The 18,969-nt window shown below is 51.7% G+C and overlaps 1 protein-coding gene across 1 annotated transcript; it reads right to left on the bottom strand.

Annotated features, from left to right (window-relative positions):
• Positions 1–5,034: 5,034 nt before the first annotated feature.
• Positions 5,035–17,669, bottom strand: SFT2D2 (SFT2 domain containing 2). The gene is made up of 8 exons (XM_029081193.1): positions 17,516–17,669; positions 11,445–11,531; positions 11,188–11,273; positions 10,536–10,617; positions 9,516–9,551; positions 9,280–9,338; positions 8,519–8,548; positions 5,035–6,666 (listed from the first exon to the last, which is right to left on the bottom strand). Exons 1-8 carry the CDS (start codon positions 17,576–17,578, stop codon positions 6,627–6,629), a joined length of 483 nt encoding a protein of 160 aa, XP_028937026.1. The 5' UTR covers positions 17,579–17,669; the 3' UTR covers positions 5,035–6,626.
• Between the last annotated feature and the right edge of the window lie 1,300 nt (positions 17,670–18,969).

The following is an 18,969-nucleotide window of genomic DNA, read 5'->3' as shown; positions in this document are numbered from 1 at the left end:
AATAAACAGACACATACCTTGCCCACAATGAACTTACAGTCTAGAGGTGCTAGAGAGCAGGGGTTGTGTCTACTTACTCACTTGTCCTCTGCCAAGTGCTTAGTACAGTGCTCTGCAGAGGGGGTGTAAAATGCAGGGATCATATCTGCTTACTCTGCTGTAGCACAGTGCTCTGCATATAGTAAGTGCTCAATAAATTTGATTAATTGATAGTACGGTCCCCGGTGCCGAGTACTGCGCTGGGCACACGGTGCTCAATAAATACCACTGATTGATGGGTCGATAATGACCTTACACCATCACGAATAGATGGTGAGAGACCCCTATTAGTACGGACCCCTCAAGTTATCATTTCAGATTCATCGGGAGACCCACTTGCTGGCCATTTTCAGAGAACATCCTCATCTCTCCTGTCTAATTTGGCCAGAATCCTCTAGGTTCTGAGTTCAATCAATCAATGATATTTGTTGAGCTCTTACTATGTTCAGAAAGCACTGTATTAAGCCCTTAGGAGAGTTCAATAGGCAGAATTAGCAGACACGTTCCCCGCCCTTAGTGAGCTTACTAGTCCGAAGACAAATAACAGCATCGGTGGTATTGAGCACCTATTATGTGCACAGAACTGTACTAACTGCCCCCTGACTCCTTAACTTAACCAAAGTCTGTATCGCTCCATTTTCTTCCTTCCCCAGAGTTCAAATTGGCAGATGCCTCATCCATGGCCTAGAAGGCAGAGCACGAGCCTGGGAGTCAAATGGCCGTGGGTTCTAATTCCGACTCTGCCACTTGTCTACCGGGTGACCTTGGACAAGTCACTTCGCTTCTCGTGCCTCGGTTCCCTCATCTGTAAAATGGGGATTAAAACTGTGAGCCCCACATGGGACGGGGACTGTGTCCAACCCGATTTGCTTGTATCCACCCCAGCGCTTAGTACAGAGCCTGCCACATAGTAAACGTTTAACAAATACCATTATTATTATCATCTCTGGCCCTCACAACTTTTCTGAGGAAGGAAAAGGGACATGGGACTGGTGGGAGGGGGAACAGAAGCACAAAGTGGGGAAACAGCGTCCCAAGGCCAGAGACTAGAGAGGTTCAACTTTCCTGGGTTGACAACTGGCTGCTATCACACAACGAGAAGCAGTAATGGCATTTCTAAGGGCCACACACTCTTCTAAGCACTTGGGCAAGTCTAACAGAAGCACAAGGCACACACCCTTTTTACAGGAAAGTCACATGGGTTTGGTTCCAGAGAGAGGCTGATTCCTCCCATCGGCAGCCTGCCTCGTCTAGGTCCACCAGCCCTAGACTGGAAGCTCTTGGAGGGCAGGGATCGGGTCTACCAACTCCATTGAATATAAAGTAAAATAAATGGCATTTGTTAGGCACTTACTATCTGCCAGGCACTGTACTAAGCGCTGAGGTAGATACAAGTCCATCATGTCCCACATGGGGCTCACTGTTTTGATCCCCATTTTATAATCTAGGTACAGAGTAGCCAAGTGACTTGATCAAGATCACACAGCAGACAAGTGGCAGGGCAGAGATTAGAACCCAGGTCCTTCTGCTTTCAGGATAGGGCTCTACCCATTAGGCCACGGGGCTTTACTCGGGCACAAGTAAATGCCCAATAAATATCACTGATAGATCGATTGACACCCACTCATACTCACACAAAAACACACACATACATACACTGAAGTGAGCTCTAAAATAGGAGTTCTCAAAACAAGGAAATGAGGGGATTGATTCCTGTTGATTCCTTGGCCTTTTCCTTGATCCTGCATGTTCTCTTTTGCCCATTTTATTGCTGAATCTATTGGATGAGGCCTCAAAAACAGTAGAGAAGGGAAGAGGGTGATTTTTCTGAGATTCTAATTCAGACTAAAAGGTTAATGGTTTGGAAAATGTCACCGTCAAGGTGAAATCGCGGCGTCGGTAAAGAATTGCGGTTTTCCCCATCCTACTGTTCTAGTCTCCGTCCAGTGTGGAACAAGGAGGGTGGCCAACTGGATGTCCCTTTTTCAGGCTGTGTGTCCGCTGGATGGTCCCGTCCTGGAAGGAGAGGTGGGGGTGTAGGCGGGGGCATGGGCGGTGGTGTCGGAGGGCTGGGGGTGGAGGAGGCTGGGGAGCGGAGGTCAGAGGGGCTGAGGAGAGGCCTAGAGGACTGGAGGGGCAGGGGGTTGGAAGGGTGAAGGGGTTTGGGGCAGGGGAGGGAAGGGGGTGCTGGGGGAGTCAGAGGGGCAGGAGGGACAGAAGGTGCTGGAGGATATGAAGTCCTGAGGGGTTACAGGGGCTGGAGGGCTGAAGAGACTTGGGGGGGGGGGGCGGTCCAAGGGCTGGGAGGCTGGGGGTCAGAGGGGCAGGGTGTCGTGAGGCCTAGTCCAGTAGGGCCCTGGTGACCCCTGCCTGGCCAAGAGGCCCAGGCCTGGCAGGGGCACATTCGGGGCTCCATCCCCCAGCTGTCTCTGGGGTCCCTGCCCAGCGCATCCCCCCCCCCCACTCCCCGCTCCCCCAGCCTGGGGCCCAGCAGCGGGGACACCCGACACCGCCGCCCGCCGGGAAATCCAGCCGGGCCCTGCGCTTGGGCCTAATTAAGTTGGACAAAAAGGCAGCTGCTCCGGCCCCCCTTCTTTCCCCCCATCGCCCCCCGTCTCCGCCGCCCCCGCCCCAGCTCTAATCATCGTCCAGCCGCCCGGAGATTACGGGCCCATTCATCTCCCATTACCGGGCCGGCCCCCCGCCACCGCCCTCGGACCTCTGGGGACCCCGGCTTCCTGGAACAGGTCTCCTTGGAGCCCTTGCTGGGCTCAGGAGGGTGCAAGGGGAGGGGGGAGAGGTTGGGCCGCCCATCCTCACACCTGCCACGCTGGCCAGTGTCACGGAGAGGAGGCCAGAGAAAATTAAAACCCAAGCAGCAAGGGCATGCTGCTTCTGTTTATTGTTGTAGTGGACCCTCCCAAGAGCTTAATACAGTGCTCTGCACACGGTAGGCACTCAAAAGATACGAGTGACTGACCTTCTTCAAACCCCTTCTGAAATGCTACCTCCTCCAGGAAGCCCTCCTTCAATAACCCATCTCCCCACCTTCTATCCCCACCCCCCCGAAAAAAGGCAGCTGTTCCATCCCTTCTTCCCATCTCCGCCACCCCAGCCCCACCTTCCGCACTCCCACACCACCTACCCAGTACTTACTTATATTTACACCCAATCATTTCCTCCCATCACTAGACTGCAAGCTCGTTACGGGTAGGGAATGTGTCGGCTAATTCTGTCGCACTGCTCTCTCCCGAGTGCTTACTACAGTGCTCTGCACGTAGAAAGCGTTCAATAAATACCATGGAACGATTGTCATCTTTTTTCTGATCCATCTCCCCTCCTTGAGGGCAGGGATCATGTCTTCTAACTCTGGGGTGCTCTCCCCACTGTTTAGTCCAGTGCTCTGCACACGATAAACTGTGAGCTTCTTGAAGATAGGGATCACGTCTTCTATGATAATCGCTCCCAGAAGCTTAGTTCAGTGCTCTGCATCTAATAGACACCCACTCGATACCGGGAGAGATCCCAGAGAGCTGTGGGCAGTGACTTGTGAGGATGGACAAGCGGGGTAGGGTGTCTGGCCAGACCCCGGAGGGTGAAGAAGGGAGGTTTTCTCTAAGAAGCAACCCCAGGGTATGATCTGCTGCAGTGCTCTGGCCAAAAGAGAATCCAGGGCATGCTTCGGGGGACAGTGTGGCCCAGGGGGAAGAGCTAAAGAATCAGACGGCCCAGCTTCTAGTCCATGCTGTTCCTGGCCTATGTGACCAGGGGCAGGTCCCTTAACTGCTCTGGGCTGTTAAAACACCATCATCTCCACAACATGCCAACCCCACGCTACCAGATGTGAAAATGAAGCCTTGTCCCATCGCATCTCATCCACCCCCAACCCATAGTCCAGCTAGAAATGACCAGTCAGCACCGGGCTGGAGAGTACACAGAGCCAAATTTTAATTGGAAAACAATAACAAAGGCAGTGATGGTTGCCGTGGGACTACAGGAAAGACTAGCAGCTGCGACCTTGGGAATGGGAAAGAAAATTCAGGTCAGGGAAGGTCGAAGGATGGACGGGGCCCCGGGGAAGAGAAGTTTCTGAATAGAAGTTCTAAGAAGCTAATGTAACAGCATAGAAAACTAGAGAGGAGTTTCTGCATGATTAGAAAAAAAAAAATCTCTGCAGTTCAGATCAAGGGTGAAGTAGCCAGTCAGATCAGGAGATGAGGCCGTGTTCGGTAGATTGCTAGGCCAGTGAGGGATGTCAAGAGGTGCCTCTTCTACCTCCGCGGTCAGAATCCACCCACGACCAGTGATGGAAAAGTCAGGCTCTTTTTTTTTTAAATGGTATTTGTTAAGTGCTTACTATCTGCCCAGCACTGTTCTAAGCACTGGGGTAGATGCAAGTTTATCGGGCCATACTCAGTCCATCCCACATGGGGCTCACAGTCTAATTAGGAGGGAACAGTACTGAATCCCCATTTTTCAGTTGAGAAAACCAAGGCACAGAGAAGCAAAGTGACTTGCCCAAGGTCACACAGCAGGTGAGTGGTGGAGCCAGGATTAGAACTCAGGTCCTCTGGCTCCCAGGTCTGTGCTTTCACTGGGACATGTTGTTCCCCGAGATGCAGCCATGTAGCCCCACAGCTATGGGGGAAAATATATGTGTATATATATATATATATATATATATATATCTCCCAAGCATATGATGGATGCAGACTGCAACATCAAGGGGAAAACCAGAGTTGAAAACTTTGCTCGAATGAGGCAGCCCCCAAGTCCATGTGCAAGAGGCCCAGGGATGTTGTGCTTAACTCTTCTTCCCATGCAGCATCAAACAGGGAATCTGATCCACCCTCACCCTGGATCCTGAAACCCCGTTTGTGAGGGCCCCCGGCCGGTGGAGCCCATCTTGGTCCGAGATATTTTGTCTACTCTTTTGAGTAGCCCAGCTGGTGACATTTATTGTTTAAAAAAAAAAAAGTCTCCAGTTTTTCCCCACAGCTTAAAAAAAAATAAGTCACTTTAATTCTTTTCCGTTTCTGTTGGGATGAAATCCCTGGGATGTCAGGCTCGTAGCCGAAAGAGGTTGGGTGGGTTGTCGGAAACTGAAATCAGGCGGGGGAGAGCGGTCCACCAGGTCAGAGGGTAGGGGCAGGGCAGGACTACTTCTCCTCCACTATAACCCTCCCTCCTCAGTCTGGGAAATACTCTGCCCTTCCTCCTGAGCCCCTTCCCTCTCCTTCTTCAACTGCTTCCCTGTCTGGAACCCCGGGATCCAGCTGTGGTTTAAGGGCCCGCCCGAAATTCACCAGCTGCCTTCAGACGGCTCCGGGCAGCAGAACACAGGGCTCCATTTCTCAGGTCAGAGGGAAAAGCTGCCTCCGCAGGTCTCTCTGCTGTGGGGGGGATTCTGAGAGGCCGTGGGGAGGGGAGACTGCAGAGAGAGCTGCCTGCACACACATGCAGCATTCTGGGCTGGTTGGAAAAAAGGCACTTCACTCCCTGGACCAGTTGAACCACAAGGCTGCCAGAGACAACTAGCCCAAGTTAGCCTGGTGTTTTGATTTTGGAGGGGAGAAGGAAACAAGAAAGGGCAGTCCTTATGTGAAGGAGGGAAGTCACGCCTCCCTCCTCCGTGGCTGAGGAAAAGGGGTCAAGAGGACACTCTGGGAGCCCCGTGAGGAGTGGGCTGGGTCCGGCTTGCATTCCTGCATCCGTTCCAGCCGTCTGCCCCAGTGCTTAGCTCACCGTCGGTGCTCCACGCACACCACGTTTACATTCTATAGCCATTTTACGGTTGGACCCACGGGAGGAGAAATGGAGGGAGAAACTTAGGCTGGCAGGTGGAAATTTCCCACGAGGAGAGAGAGAGGTCGGGATGACGGCTTACGCCGTCTCCGTTTGGATCCACTCCGAGAGGGAGGAAGAGCAGGGGGCAGAGTGACCTCAAAGTGCAGCTAGGGGGATGGACGCAGGGGGCTGGGGGGCAAGAAAGGCCACCCCGGTGGCCTCTGCCTTTCAGCTTCAGCCCCTTGTCGCTTCATCTCAGACCAGCTTGTACCCCGGTTTGGGATAAAGGAGGGAAGAGAACCACGGGAAAAACGGGTACCGGGAAGCAGGAGAGGTGGCCAGAGATCAGCGTTCTAAGTCAGGACTCACAAGGGGAAAGTGGACGCAGGGAGAGCTAAACATCCGAACCCTAATCAGAAGCCGCCTTCCTCTCCCAGCCTCCCACGGCGAGGATGGCCCCGGCCTCTCTGAAACAGCAGCTAGGCCAGGGTGACCAGCCCACGGGGGGTGCGAGGGGGGGAAGGACCCAGGTAGCTCTCTGGCTGCTGGGAGAGGTTGTCCCCGAGGTCAGGTAGGGAAATAGCTGGGCATCAACCCCCTTTGGGAGACCTCTTAATTCCTAGAAATCCAGCGAGGCCCAAGCCAGGGAGCGAGACTCATTTTCAGTCATTCTTCTGAGAGAGGCTCCCGCCGGGGCATGGGAGATGTCTTGCTATCCGGACCCCTCGGGGTCGGCCCAAAGCAGATGCCGGAAGGCACTGGTCGGGGGAGAAGCAGAAGTGGGAATGTACACATGCAGCTTACGCCAGGCACACAGCGAAGCACTTCTTCACCGCATCCCTGGGGAGAGAGCACAAGAGTGGGAACGTGAGGAATGGGAGAAAGTGTCTACCAGCTCTGTTGTAGTACATGCTCCCAAATGCTTAGTACAGTGCTTTGCACAAAGGAAGCGCTCGATAAATACAGCTGACCGATTAACTAGGTGGCAAGAGCAAACCTCGCTCTCTGGGATGAGCCCGTTTCCCACTCCCATCCCTCTTCTACACATGGGACGTTTACACCCCAGGGATGACGGTCCCACATCGATCCAACACTGGGGGCCGGGAGATAGGGATTCTCTGCTTCACCACACTGCGGCCAGGCCGCTAACTCCTGCCCGGCCTCTTGAGCCATGGGTGCAGGTGTCACAGCTGTCTGTTCTCAGCCATCGACTCTTTAAATTCCCCCTGCTTCCTGTAGTGTTTCACGTTCTCTGGTCAGGCAGGGCTGCTGCCTGCCTGCAGCCCTGAGGGTGGGTTCATACCCCCATGGGGCCCAGGGAGAGGTAAAAGGTCATCTTTGGAGCCCACAGTGATTTGGGGTGCAGGGCAGATTTGGGACGCCTCAGCTGTTTTTTTCCCCCACCCTCTCGCCCCAGGGCAGATGGCACCATTCAAATGCAAGAGGTTCTGTCCACTCCCTCGGGTGGGAGTTTCAGCTTGGGGCTCCTGCCACATTAGCCCAGTTCCTCCAGGTCCCCAGCCACCCGTGGGCCCCGTGCCAACCAGTGCCCGGGCCCAAAGGCTGAGGTTCGCGTCCTCAAACTTGCCCCTTCCCCATCTGGCCCGGCCCTCGCTAACCATCGCGACCACATCCTAACGGCAAAGGACCCAGAGCCTGAGGCGAATTACCGAAGGGAGAAGAGACCAGTGAGAACAGGAAGAACCAGTGGCCTAGAAGAGGGAAATGTTGAGAGCAACCGTCCCGGCTCCTCCACGGGGAGGGAAGGACGGGGAGGACGACTGAACCATTTCCTGCTTTGCGGTGCCCATTCTGGGCAGTGGCCATTGCGGTGGAGCTGAGGGCTGTTGGGTTTAGGGGGACACTTGGTGCCCAGGCCCACACAGAAGAGAAGCAGCTCTAGTCTGTAAGCTTGCTGTGGGCAAGAAATATCTGTTTTATTTCTGCAATGTCCTCTCCCCAGCGCTTAGTACAGTGTTCTGCACCCAGTAAGCGCTCAATAAATACAACTGATTGAAGCAGCATTGTCTAGTGGAAAGAGCCCGGGCCTGGTAGTCAGAGAACCCGATTCTAATTCCGGCTCCGCCACCTGCTTGCTGTGTGAACCTTGGGCCTGACACTTTATATCTCTAGGCCTTAGTTTCCTCAACTGTAAAATAGGGATTAAATACCTGTTCTCCCTCCTACTTAGACGGTGAGTCCCATGCGGGACAGGGACTGTGTCTGACCTATCCTGTAATAATGATAATAATAATGATGATGATGATGATGGTATTTGTTAAGCGCTTACTATGTGCCAAGCACTGTTCTAAGCGCTGGGGTAGATACAATATAATCAGGTTGTCACATGTGGGGCTCACGGTCTTAATCCCCATTTTACAGATGAGGTAACTTAGGCACAGAGAAGTTAAGTGACTTGCCCAGTCACACAGCTGATAAGTGGCAAAGCAGTAATAGAACCCATGACTTCTGACTCCCAATCCTTTGCTCTTTCCACTAAGGCACACTTCTCTTAGAACAGTGCTTGACAACTACTAAGTGCTTAACTAATGCCATAAAAAAAAAAAGAGGATGCTATCTCCGCCTTTCCAGGGCTTTCAAGCCTGCCTCTTCAGCATTTAAAGGCAATGGTTCCACAATGCTTCTCCGACAGCAATGTGGGCAGGAAGACAGACACACCCCCAGAACTTACCTGGCAAACGGAATGTAGGAAAGACTGTACCTAAAAGGAAGACAAGGAGACACGCAAATCAATCGGCTGCCCATCTTTCCAGCAGTCAGAGCATCCTCAGAGACCACCGACAGCAGTCCTCCGACGGAGTGGTACCCCAAGAAAACCAACAGCCCTCTTCGACCCAAATTTTGTCAGGTATTCAATTGAATAATGAATTTCTTATTCAGCTGTCATCCTCACACACCTTTGCAATTTCCTGTTATGGCCTCGTTCCCATCCCCCGACTACGTCTGACCCGTTCATTTTTAAGTTCCTCGAGGATAGGGAAGAATAATAATAATCACATTTGCTAAGCTCTTACTCTGTTCCCATCAACATACTAAGAGCTGGGGTGCATGCAAGATTAACAGATCGGAAACAGTCTGTGCACCAGAGTTAAGTAGGGGAGAGAACAGGAATCTTATCCCCATTTTTTAGATGAAGGCGCTGAGGCCCAAAGAGGTTACATAAATTGGCCAAGGCCACACAGCTAGGTCGGGGCAGAGCTGGGAATAGAACCTAGATCTGACATCCAATCCTGTGCTCTTTCCACTACACCACGCTGCCATTAAAACAATAATCCCAGGGCACAAATTTAGGAGCCCAATGGGGTGCAGGTGCCCTGATACAATCTAGGGTTCCCTCCCATACCTTCCTCACCACCTGTGGGAACCCCCGGGGTTTTTCCCACGGTGGTCTCTGACAGCCCCACGACTATGATTTGCCAAACTAGTACTTACCACGTCAAGGCCAAAGACTGCAAAATGCAGAAGATGACGGCAAGGCCCTTGTTCTTCCACTGAAAAAAATAAAGAAACCAAGTCACGGCTGTTCAGTGTATCCCTTTCTCGTTTTATATGTCCCAAGAAGCTTAGGACAGTACACGGCATCCAGCGGACCCTCAATAAAGACTATTAAATTCAGGAGTGGGGCTAGTAGCCAGAGATATTGGATGGGCAAACCCAAATCCACTTACCCAGAATGCAGAGCACAGGGTGAGCACGAGGCACAACTAGACAAAAATAAAGAGAATAATAACAAGAGCAAGTTTTAATAATGTCATTATCTTTCCTGTCTCACAAGCCTGTAACCTAGGCATTCTCGACTCATCTCTCTCATTCAACCCACACACTCAATCTGTCACCAAATCCTGTCAGTTTTGCCTTTGCAACTTCACTAAATATCCACCCAAATCGCTACTGCTTATCCTATCTTGCCTTGACTACTGCATCAAATTCCTCACTGACCTCCCTGCTTCCTGTCTCTCTCCATTCCAGGCCATACTTCACTCTGCTGCTTGGATAATCTATCAAAAAAAAGGTCAATCCATGTCTACCACTCCTCAAGAACCCAGGGGAGAGGGATGTGACCCAGCAGATGATGGGAGGAAAGGAAGGGGAGGCTTGCTTAGGCTTGGGGGAAAATTCTTAATAAGGGGGATGGATTACAGGAAATAGGCACGGAGTTGAGACTTGCCCAAAGTCACACAGCAAGCAACTGGCAGAGCCACTTTTAAAACTCAGGTTATTGTTTGGATCACCACGGCCTAATGGAAAGAACAAAGTAGTGGGTGTTTTTAGGGGTGTTTTTCTAATGAATTTGTTAAGTGCTTACTGTTGGCTGGCACTGTCCTAAGCACTGGGGTAGACACAAACTAATCAGGTTGGACACAGTCCCTGTCCCGCAAAGGGCTCACAATTTAAATCCCCATTTTACAAATGAGGCAACTGAGGCACAGTGATGTGAAGTGACTTGCCCGAGGTCACACAGCAGACAAGTGGCAAAGCTGGGATTAGAACTCACGAACCTCTGACACCCAGGCCCGGGCTCTACCCATTAGACCATGCAGCTTGTGCAGTGTGGGTACACGTGTTTTTTTGGTTTTGATTTTCTACACCGCGGCCCCCACTTCCAGAATCCCGAGAGGCCGCACAGACTCCCAACCCCTCACAGGGGAAGTCAAATCCAGGCAGGCAGGCAGGCGGGCGGCACTTACCAACATCACAATGGTGGCGATCAAACGCGTCATCTCAAACATTCTCTTCAGCTGCTTCATGGGTCCCATGAGGAAGAGCGTGCTGGAACAGGTAGCAGCAGGGCACCCCAGCCGCTCGAGACCGAGACAACACGGCCGCCAAGCAACGCCACGCAACCCGACCCCGACCGCCGGGCGCCTTCCCGAGCCCCGCCCCCAACGTCTCCCCTCCGGACTCTGGGGGAGACTCGGCTTCCCCCGACCCCTCGCCGGCGGCCGGGAGACTTCCATCAACCGACCCCAGCTCACCTAACCCCAGCCTCCCTCCTGCCTGTGCCCAGCCAGGCAACTCTGGGAAAAAGCTAGACAAAGGAGCCATCTTCCCCTCGAGCGTCAGGGCAGGGACCGGCAGGGCTTTGAAGACCCAACAGGCCTGAGAGGTGCCATTTCGGGCCCTTGTCAGCCCTGACTGAAAGCTCTCCTGCCTCATTAGATGCTTGGGGTGAGTCTGTGCAATCAGCTGACAGCTATGGGCCCCTATGGAAAGGGCACCTATGGACCGGTTGTTCCCAGAGTTTCCTCAGCAGGGCCCCGCCAGCCTGGCCTCCTCAGGAGCGATGAAAAAAACAAGGCCGAGAAGCGACACCCTCCCTGCCAATGCCCATCGGGTTACCTTCCTAGCGACGCGATGTTCCCAAACGTGTAGAAGACGGCAAAGAGGGTCAGGCCTTTGGAAGGCACCCACAGCAAAAAGGTTCCCTGGATGACCAGAGGCAGGAAAAAAAATAAAATAACGTCAACCCCCAAAACCTCCCTCTCCCCTGCCCTGGTCCCCTCCCCCAAATCTCAGCAGCTTCCTGGGCAGCAACGGTGTGAAATCACCCAGCGACTAAAGTAGCAAACCATCCAGCTAGAAACCAAGGACCTTACCAACACAGAGAACAGAATGCCGATGGCAAAACACGCGATGAAGCCTTTAATTCTGGTGGCCCAGCTTAAAGAAGGGGTGTCAACCACCTGGAGGTCAAGGAGATAGAAGACACAGACAAATAAGTATAAAGAAGATTGCACTTAGAAGCAAGAGAACTCAGGGAATTCAAAACGATTGTAATACTAATAATTGTGGTATTTGTTAAGTCTTAATATGTGCCAAACATTATACTAAAAGGTGGAGGAAGATACAAGATAACTGGGTTGGTCAGAGTCCCAGTCCCACAGCCTCAGGCTGAGGAACAAGAACTGGTATTTAATCCCCATTTTGCATAGGAGAAAACTAAGGCACAGGGAATCAAAGTATTTCTTGAATGCTTACTGGGTGCAGAGCACTGTATTAAGCACTTTGTTTTTTTGTTTAAATGGTATTTGTTAAGCACTTACTATGTGCCAGGCACTGTACTAAGCGCTTAGGAAAGTACAATATGACAATAAGTAGACACATTCCCTGCCCACAATGAGCTTACTGTCCTGTCTGGGGGGGGGGGGGGACACAGACATTAATATAATTAAAATTGACAGATATGGACATAAGTGCTTTGGGATTGAGGAGGGGGATGAATAAAGGGAGTGGGAGAAGAGGAAAGGAGGGCTAAGTCAGGGAAGGCCTCTTGGAGGAGATGGGCCTTCAGTAAGGCTTTGGAAGCTGGGGAGAGTCATTATCTGTCAGATTTGAGGAGGGAGGGTGCTACAGGCCAGAGGCAGGACGTGGGTGAGGGGTCGGCGGCGAGTTAGACGAAATCAAGGAAGAGTGAGAAGGTCAGCACAGTGCTCTACACAAAGTAAGCACTCAGTAAGTACCACTGATTGATTCGTTTCCCCAGTGGGGCTCAGTCCAACTCCAGTGGGGCCCTCTGGCCCGTGCTACACAAGGCCCAGTTACTGTGCTGGGGTAACAGGAGCCAGACCGGTCGGTTAAGGCTGCACTGACCAAACCGGCTTCCCTACCCAGCCCGGTACAAGACCGGAATCCACTGAATAACCACGCTATTTCCTAAATCCTCCTTCTGGCTCAAGCTCTGTACTAAGATGCAATAATGATCAACAATTATGGCACTTATGAAACTTTTACTATGTGTCTGGCACTGTATTAAGTGCCGGGGTGGATATAGGTTAATCATTCCTTTATTCAATCGTATTTACGGAGCGCTTTCTGTGTGCAGAGCACTGGACTAAGCACTTGGAAAGTACAATTCGGCAACAGATAGAGACAGTCCCTACCCAACAACGGGCTCACAGTCTAGGAGGGGGAGAATCAGGTTGGACGCAGTTCCCATCCCACATGGGGCTCACGGTTTAAGTGGGAGTAGAATTTAATCCCCATTTTACAGAAGAGGAAACTGAGGCCCAGAGAAATGAAATGTTGGGGTTTTTTTTAAGTGTTATTTAAGTGCTTACTATGTGTCAAGCACTGTTCTAAGCACTAAGTTCAACAAGAGGGGCATAGTCCATGAACTACAATGGGGCTCACAGGCAAATAGGAGGGAGAACAGATATTGAATCCCCATTTTGCAGTTAAGTACCCTGAGGCACAGAGAAGTGACTTGCCCAAGGCCCCACAACAGGCCAGGATAAGGACCCAGATCCATGCTCTTAAAAAAAAAAAAAAATAGGTATTTGTTAAGCGTTTACTATGTGCCAGGCACTACATTAAGGGCCAGGTACATACAAGATTGTCGGATTGCTTCCAGCCTCTGTCCCGCATGGGGCTCACCATCAATCTCCATTTTACAGATGAGGTAACTGAGGCCCAGAGAAGTGAGGTGACTCTATGGTCACACAGCCGGCAAGTGGTGGAGGCAAGATTACAACCAGGTCCCCAGACTCTCAGGCCCGGGGTTCTTTCCACTAGGTCATGCTGCTTCACAAGATAAGCTCAGAACCCATCCCTGTCCCAGCTAAGAGAGGGCGAGAGCAGGGGCGAACTTCATACCCATTTTACAGATAAGGCAACAGAATCCCAGAAAGGATAAGCATCTTGCTCAATGTCTCACACTGCAGGAAAGTGAGCCGGGGCCTTGATTCATTCAATCATATTTATTGTGAGCTTACTTTGTGCACAGCACTGTACTAAGCGCTTGGAATGTACAATTCAGCAACAGATAGGGACAATCCTTGCCCAACAACAGGCTCAAGCCCTCTGCTCTTTCCAATCAGCCCTGATGCTTCTCTATTATATACACACCCTCAGGTCCCCAAGGGGATCACAAAAAATGAAGACTAAGGGGGTGAAGGTGGCTGGGAACTGCCACATAAGGAAAGATGAAACAGTACAATCAGAAAAAAAAAAATCACATCAATCCATCAATGGTCCTTAATGAGCATTTACTATGTGCAAATCACTGCACTAAGCACTTGGGAGAGGACAACAGAATTAGCAGACACGTTCCCTGCCTGTAAGGAGCTTACATCTCTAGGGATGACACAATCGCTATAATATTTACAATCACCTTCGCTGTGCTGGAAGCTCCCCGAGGGTGGGAATCGGATCCACGACCTCCGTTCTTATGTACTCTCCCTAGCCTTTAGTACAGGGCTCTGCACACAGCAGGTGCTCAACTGATTTGCCAACCAGAGCACTGGGCTCAAAGAGGAGAATTTTGGAGCCTCCATGGCTGAAGTAAGGTTCATTCATTCATTCAATAGTATTTATTGAGCGCTTACTATGTGCAGAGCACTGTACTAAGCACTTGGGATGAACAAGTCGGCAACAGATAGAGACGGTCCCTGCCGTTTGACGGGCTTACGGTCTAATCAGGGGAGACGGACAGACGAGAACAATGGCACTAAACAGCGTCGAGGGGAAGAACATCTCATAAAAACAATGGCAACTAAATAGAATCAAGGCGATGTACAATTCATTAACAAAATAAATAGGGTAACGAAAATATATACAGTTGAGCGGACGAGTACGGTGCTGTGGGGATGGGAAGGGAGAGGTGGAGGAGCAGAGGGAAAAGGGGAAAATGAGGCTTTAGCTGCGGAGAGGTAAAGGGGGGATGGCAGAGGGAGTAGAGGGGGAAGAGGAGCTCAGTCTGGGAACGCCTCTTGGAGGAGGTGATTTTTAAGTAGGGTTTTGAAGAGGGAAAGAGAATCAGTTTGGCGGAGGTGAGGAGGGAGGGCGTTCCGGGACCGCGGGAGGACGTGACCCGGGGGTCGACGGCGGGATGGGCGAGACTGAGGGACGGTGAGGAGGTGGGCGGCGGAGGAGCGGAGCGTGCGGGGTGGGCGGTAGAAAGAGAGAAGGGAGGAGAGGTAGGAAGGGGCAAGGTGATGGAGAGCCTCGAAGCCTAGAGTGAGGAGTTTCTGTTTGGAGCGGAGGTCGATAGGCAACCACTGGAGTTGTTTAAGAAGGGGAGTGACATGCCCAGATCGTTTCTGCGGGAAGATGAGCCGGGCAGCGGAGTGAAGAACAGACCGGAGCGGGGCGTTCACCACCCAACAGAAGTAGTCATTTTTATTTATCCATTCAATTCAATCATATTGAATCTAGAGCTTACTGTGTGCAGAGCACATCCTCTGACCCTAGGATTGTACTAACCACTTGAGAAGTAAAAACTAAGAAGGGACCCATTCCTTGCTCACAAGGAGCTGACACCAATAATAATGATTACTATTATATGTGTTTAGTGCTTACTATGTGCCAAGCGCTGTACTAAGCACTGGGGTAGTTACAAGTTCATCAGGTTGGAAACAGTCCCTGTCCCATGGAGCTCACCCTCAATCCCCATTTTACAGAAACCCCACAAGAAAGAGGGTTTCCACAATGAGACGCAAAACACAAAGGCAACATAGGAGTATGGGCCCAGGCCCAGCCCAATCCTAGGGTCAGAGGAGAACCAGAAATAATATCGGTTTAGCAACGATAGCTAAAAAGTGGAGAAAAATGTGCAGAGCCTCTTGGTTTCAATGAAGATGATTTATTACATTACCAGAGGTGAAGATATGTCTCCTAAGCTAGTTGTACTTGTTGAGTGCTTACTGTGTGCAGAGCATTGAAGTAAGCTCTGGGGAGCATACATTGCCACAGTAAACAGACACATTCCCTGCCCACAATGAGCTTACAGTCTAGAGGGGGAGACTGAACTTAGTAGAAGTAAAGTGGAAGCTTCTTGCAGACGAGGAACATGCAGGCCTTTCCCAAGCACTTAGTATTAGGCACTGAACTCAGTAGGTGCTCAATAAAACCACAATTACATCAAAATATAACTTGGGTCAATTGCTCTAGCCAAAAAGTGGAAAAAAAGGGGGGGGGGGAGAAGAGGGGGAGAAGGGGAAAATGAAAAATAAACTGCAATATGCTTTCTGTGATAAAAAGGACAACGGTACACTGCAACGTAACCTTCGGTTACGAGAAAGAGTGGCCCGCGAGGGTATCACTCTGCGCAGGTAACCCAAGACAACAGACGAGACGTCCAGAAGACGGACAAAAGTCTTTAAGAAGAACTTAGTAGGGGGAGGTGCCGGAGTCGATAGCCTGCTCAGTTTCATCTTTTCCATGTGGTTTTTCTAGTCTGCGGATACCCTGTGGCCAGGGAATGAACAAGTGTCTAGAGCTCTTTGTGGACAGGGCACTTATCTACTGACTCTGTTGCACTGAACTCTTCCAAGTGCTTCAGTCCAGTGCTCTGCACATGGTAAGCGCTTAAGTAAATGGGATTGATTGATTGATCAGAGTCATAAAAAATCTGCGGTACATTGTCTACGGTGCTTTCAGGCTCTCAGTAGGCTAAGGCAGAGGCCTGTTTAGATACTGGAGTTGGGGGGTTTGGGTTGGCTTTTGTTTATGAATAATAATAATAATGGCATTTGTTTTAAGTGCTTACTACGTGCCAGGCACTGAACTAAGCGCTAGGGTGGATACAAGCAAATCGGGTTGGACACAGTCCCTGTCCCATGTGGGGCTCACAGTCTCAATCCCCATTTTCCAGATGAGGGAACTGAGGCCCAGGAAAGTGAAATGACTTGCCCCAGGTCACACGGCAGACAAGCAGTGGAGCCGGAATTAGAACCCATGACCTTCTAACTTCCAGGCCCATGCTCTATCCACTACACCAGCCTGGGTCTTTGGTAGGGGCAGAGTGCAATTTTTTTACTGCCCCAGAAGCTCTGATCTGACTGTAAGCAGTCAATCCGAGAGCCGTATTTATTGAGCAATTGTTGTGTGCAGAGCCCTATACTAAGCGCTTGGGAGAGCACCCTTCAGTGGGTAGACATGTTCCCTGCCCACAAGAAGCTCAAGTACCACAACGATCATATAAATAATAATAATTCTACTGATAATTATTATTATTAAGGAGTTTTGAGAGGACACATACCAATCAGGAAGGTGGAGCTGAGGCCTAATGGGATGAACGCTAGAAGCCGCGTGGCCTAGTGGGAAGCACCTGGGTCTGGGAGTCAGAAGGCCCTGTGTTCTAATCCCGGCTCCGCCTCTTGCCTGCTGTGTGACCTTGGGCAAGTCACTTCCCTGGGCCTCAAGCCCCTTACCTACAAAATGGGGATTCAATGCCTGTTTTCTCTCCTACTCGACTGTGGGCAGGGAATGATCTCTCATGCGTCAGCTCCTTGGGGGCAGAGAAGGTGTCTCCTAGCTCTGTTGACTACGGTAGTGGACTCTCCCAAGCGCTCAGTACAGTGCCCTGCACACCGTGAATGCTCCATAAATACCACAGATTAGATTGTACCTATTCCAGCGCTCGGCACAAAGTGAGCGCATATAACCACTAGCCCGCTCGTTGATTTTCTATTTTCTTCTCCAGGAGCAACAGGGGCGGCAGGACGAGGTGGGCGGGAGGGACCCAGGTCCCGGGGTCCCCTGCCCGCCCCAAACCCTCCTGACCCCTGATCTCTGACCCCTGAGCCGTCTCCCCCGAGGGAGGACCTCCAGGGAGCAGCGCGGAGCAGAGAAAGGGGAAGGGAAAGGAAGGAGGGGGGACACCTGCAAAACTTTTGGGGGAGCGGGAGGGGAAGGGTCCGGCAAGAATAGCCGGGGTCCGGTTGCTCACCTCGGCCAGCCCGCCTCGGTCCTCGGAGTCCTGGCCGCTCAGCACCTTCTTCAGCTTGTCCATGGCTCGGGATGGTCCTTCCCGGGACCGTCCCGGGAGAGTCGGCCTGTTGCTGCGGCCGGAATGGCCGGAATACCTGCCCCCTCTGCCCGCCCCTTCCGGGCTTTATCTCCCCGCCCCGCACCAACCCCTCCCCAATCCCGCCAACCCCCGGCCTCCGCCCACCGACCCCCGCAGCCTCGACTGACCCCGCCCGGGCACGGCCACAAACCTCCGAGGCCTGCCAGGACAATGCGGGCGGGAGGAGGGAGAGGATGGGGGAAGAGGAGGAGGGAGGAGGAACTGGAAGGAGGAGTTAGAGGAGGGGGAGGAGTGTGGCCTAATGAAAAGAGCCGGGGCCTGGCTGTCGCAGGATCTGGATTCTCATCCCGCCTCGGCCACTCGTCCGCCGGGTGACCTTCGTCAAAATCGCTCACTGCACGTCCCTGTGCCTCAGTTATCTCACCTGCAAAATGGGGATTCAAAGGGTGAGCATCAGGTGGGACAACCTGATCGGCTTGGGTATATTCCAGCACTTAGTAAGGTGCCCGGGCCTTAACAGATACCACCAAAAAAGTTCATCAGGTGGACACAGTCCCTGTCCCACACGGGGCTCACTGTCAAGAGGGAGGACAGGTATTGAATCCTCATTTTATAGATGAGGGAACGAAGACACAGAAAATTGACTCGTCCCAGGTCCCGCGGCAGGGCCTGGAATGAGAGCCCGGGTCCTCTGACTCCAGGCCCTGGGCTCTTTCCACCGGGATACAGTGCTTCTCCACAAAAGTGCTAGGGTGCAAATTCCTCGGTGTGTGGTTGACACCCATTTCAGGGGGGTAATTAGTGGGGGATAAAACCAATAAAGTTGGATGTCACGGCAGACAATCATCACACCGGTCCTTCAAGGAGCTTTGTTTATCAGACTTGGAGGCATCTCTCAAAAAGTCACTCCCATTTATGGTTGCTGTCTCACCCAGACCAAGCAATTCGACCTGACTCAGAAAAGACACTCCCGTTTCGTCTCTTCTTGTCTGCCCCCGTTCTCCTCTCCCCCTCGGGGACCAGGGTCTGATGCTCATCTGAATAGTCTCAGTGCTTAACAGTGTCCCACACACAGCGACCCAATAAATACTATTATTACTACTAAATTCTTGTGCATTACTCAAGCTGGAGGTCAACCCTCACAACTTTTGTCTTTCCTCTTTAGAAATAATCTTTAGCTTTCAAAACGGTTACCACCTACCCTGCGGGTGGAGGGGGAGACGAGAATAATAATTGTATTTGTTAAGCGCTTACTATGTTCCAAGAACTGTACTGAAGTCCTGGGGTAGATATATGTTGATCAGGTCTCACATGGGGCTCACAGTCTAAGTAGGAGGGAGAACAGGCATCGAATCCCCACTCCGTAGGGGAGG

This window comes from Ornithorhynchus anatinus, chromosome 16 (assembly GCF_004115215.2).
Source record: "Ornithorhynchus anatinus isolate Pmale09 chromosome 16, mOrnAna1.pri.v4, whole genome shotgun sequence".
Lineage (NCBI taxonomy): Eukaryota > Metazoa > Chordata > Mammalia > Monotremata > Ornithorhynchidae > Ornithorhynchus > Ornithorhynchus anatinus.
The sequence above is the reverse complement of the archived record's forward strand: the minus strand, read 5'-3'. Positions and strand labels throughout refer to the sequence as shown.

Excerpts from the sequence above, each read along its gene's own strand:
- SFT2D2 (XM_029081193.1), bottom strand. The coding sequence starts at position 17,578 with ATGGACAAGCTGAAGAAGGTGCTGAGCGGCCAGGACTCCGAGGACCGA. Across the intron at positions 9,552-10,535 it reads TCGCCACCATTGTGATGTTG|TTGTGCCTCGTGCTCACCCT; the intron begins GTAAGTGCCGCC and ends ATTTTTGTCTAG. Across the intron at positions 9,339-9,515 it reads CCCTGTGCTCTGCATTCTGG|TGGAAGAACAAGGGCCTTGC; the intron begins GTAAGTGGATTT and ends TATTTTTTTCAG.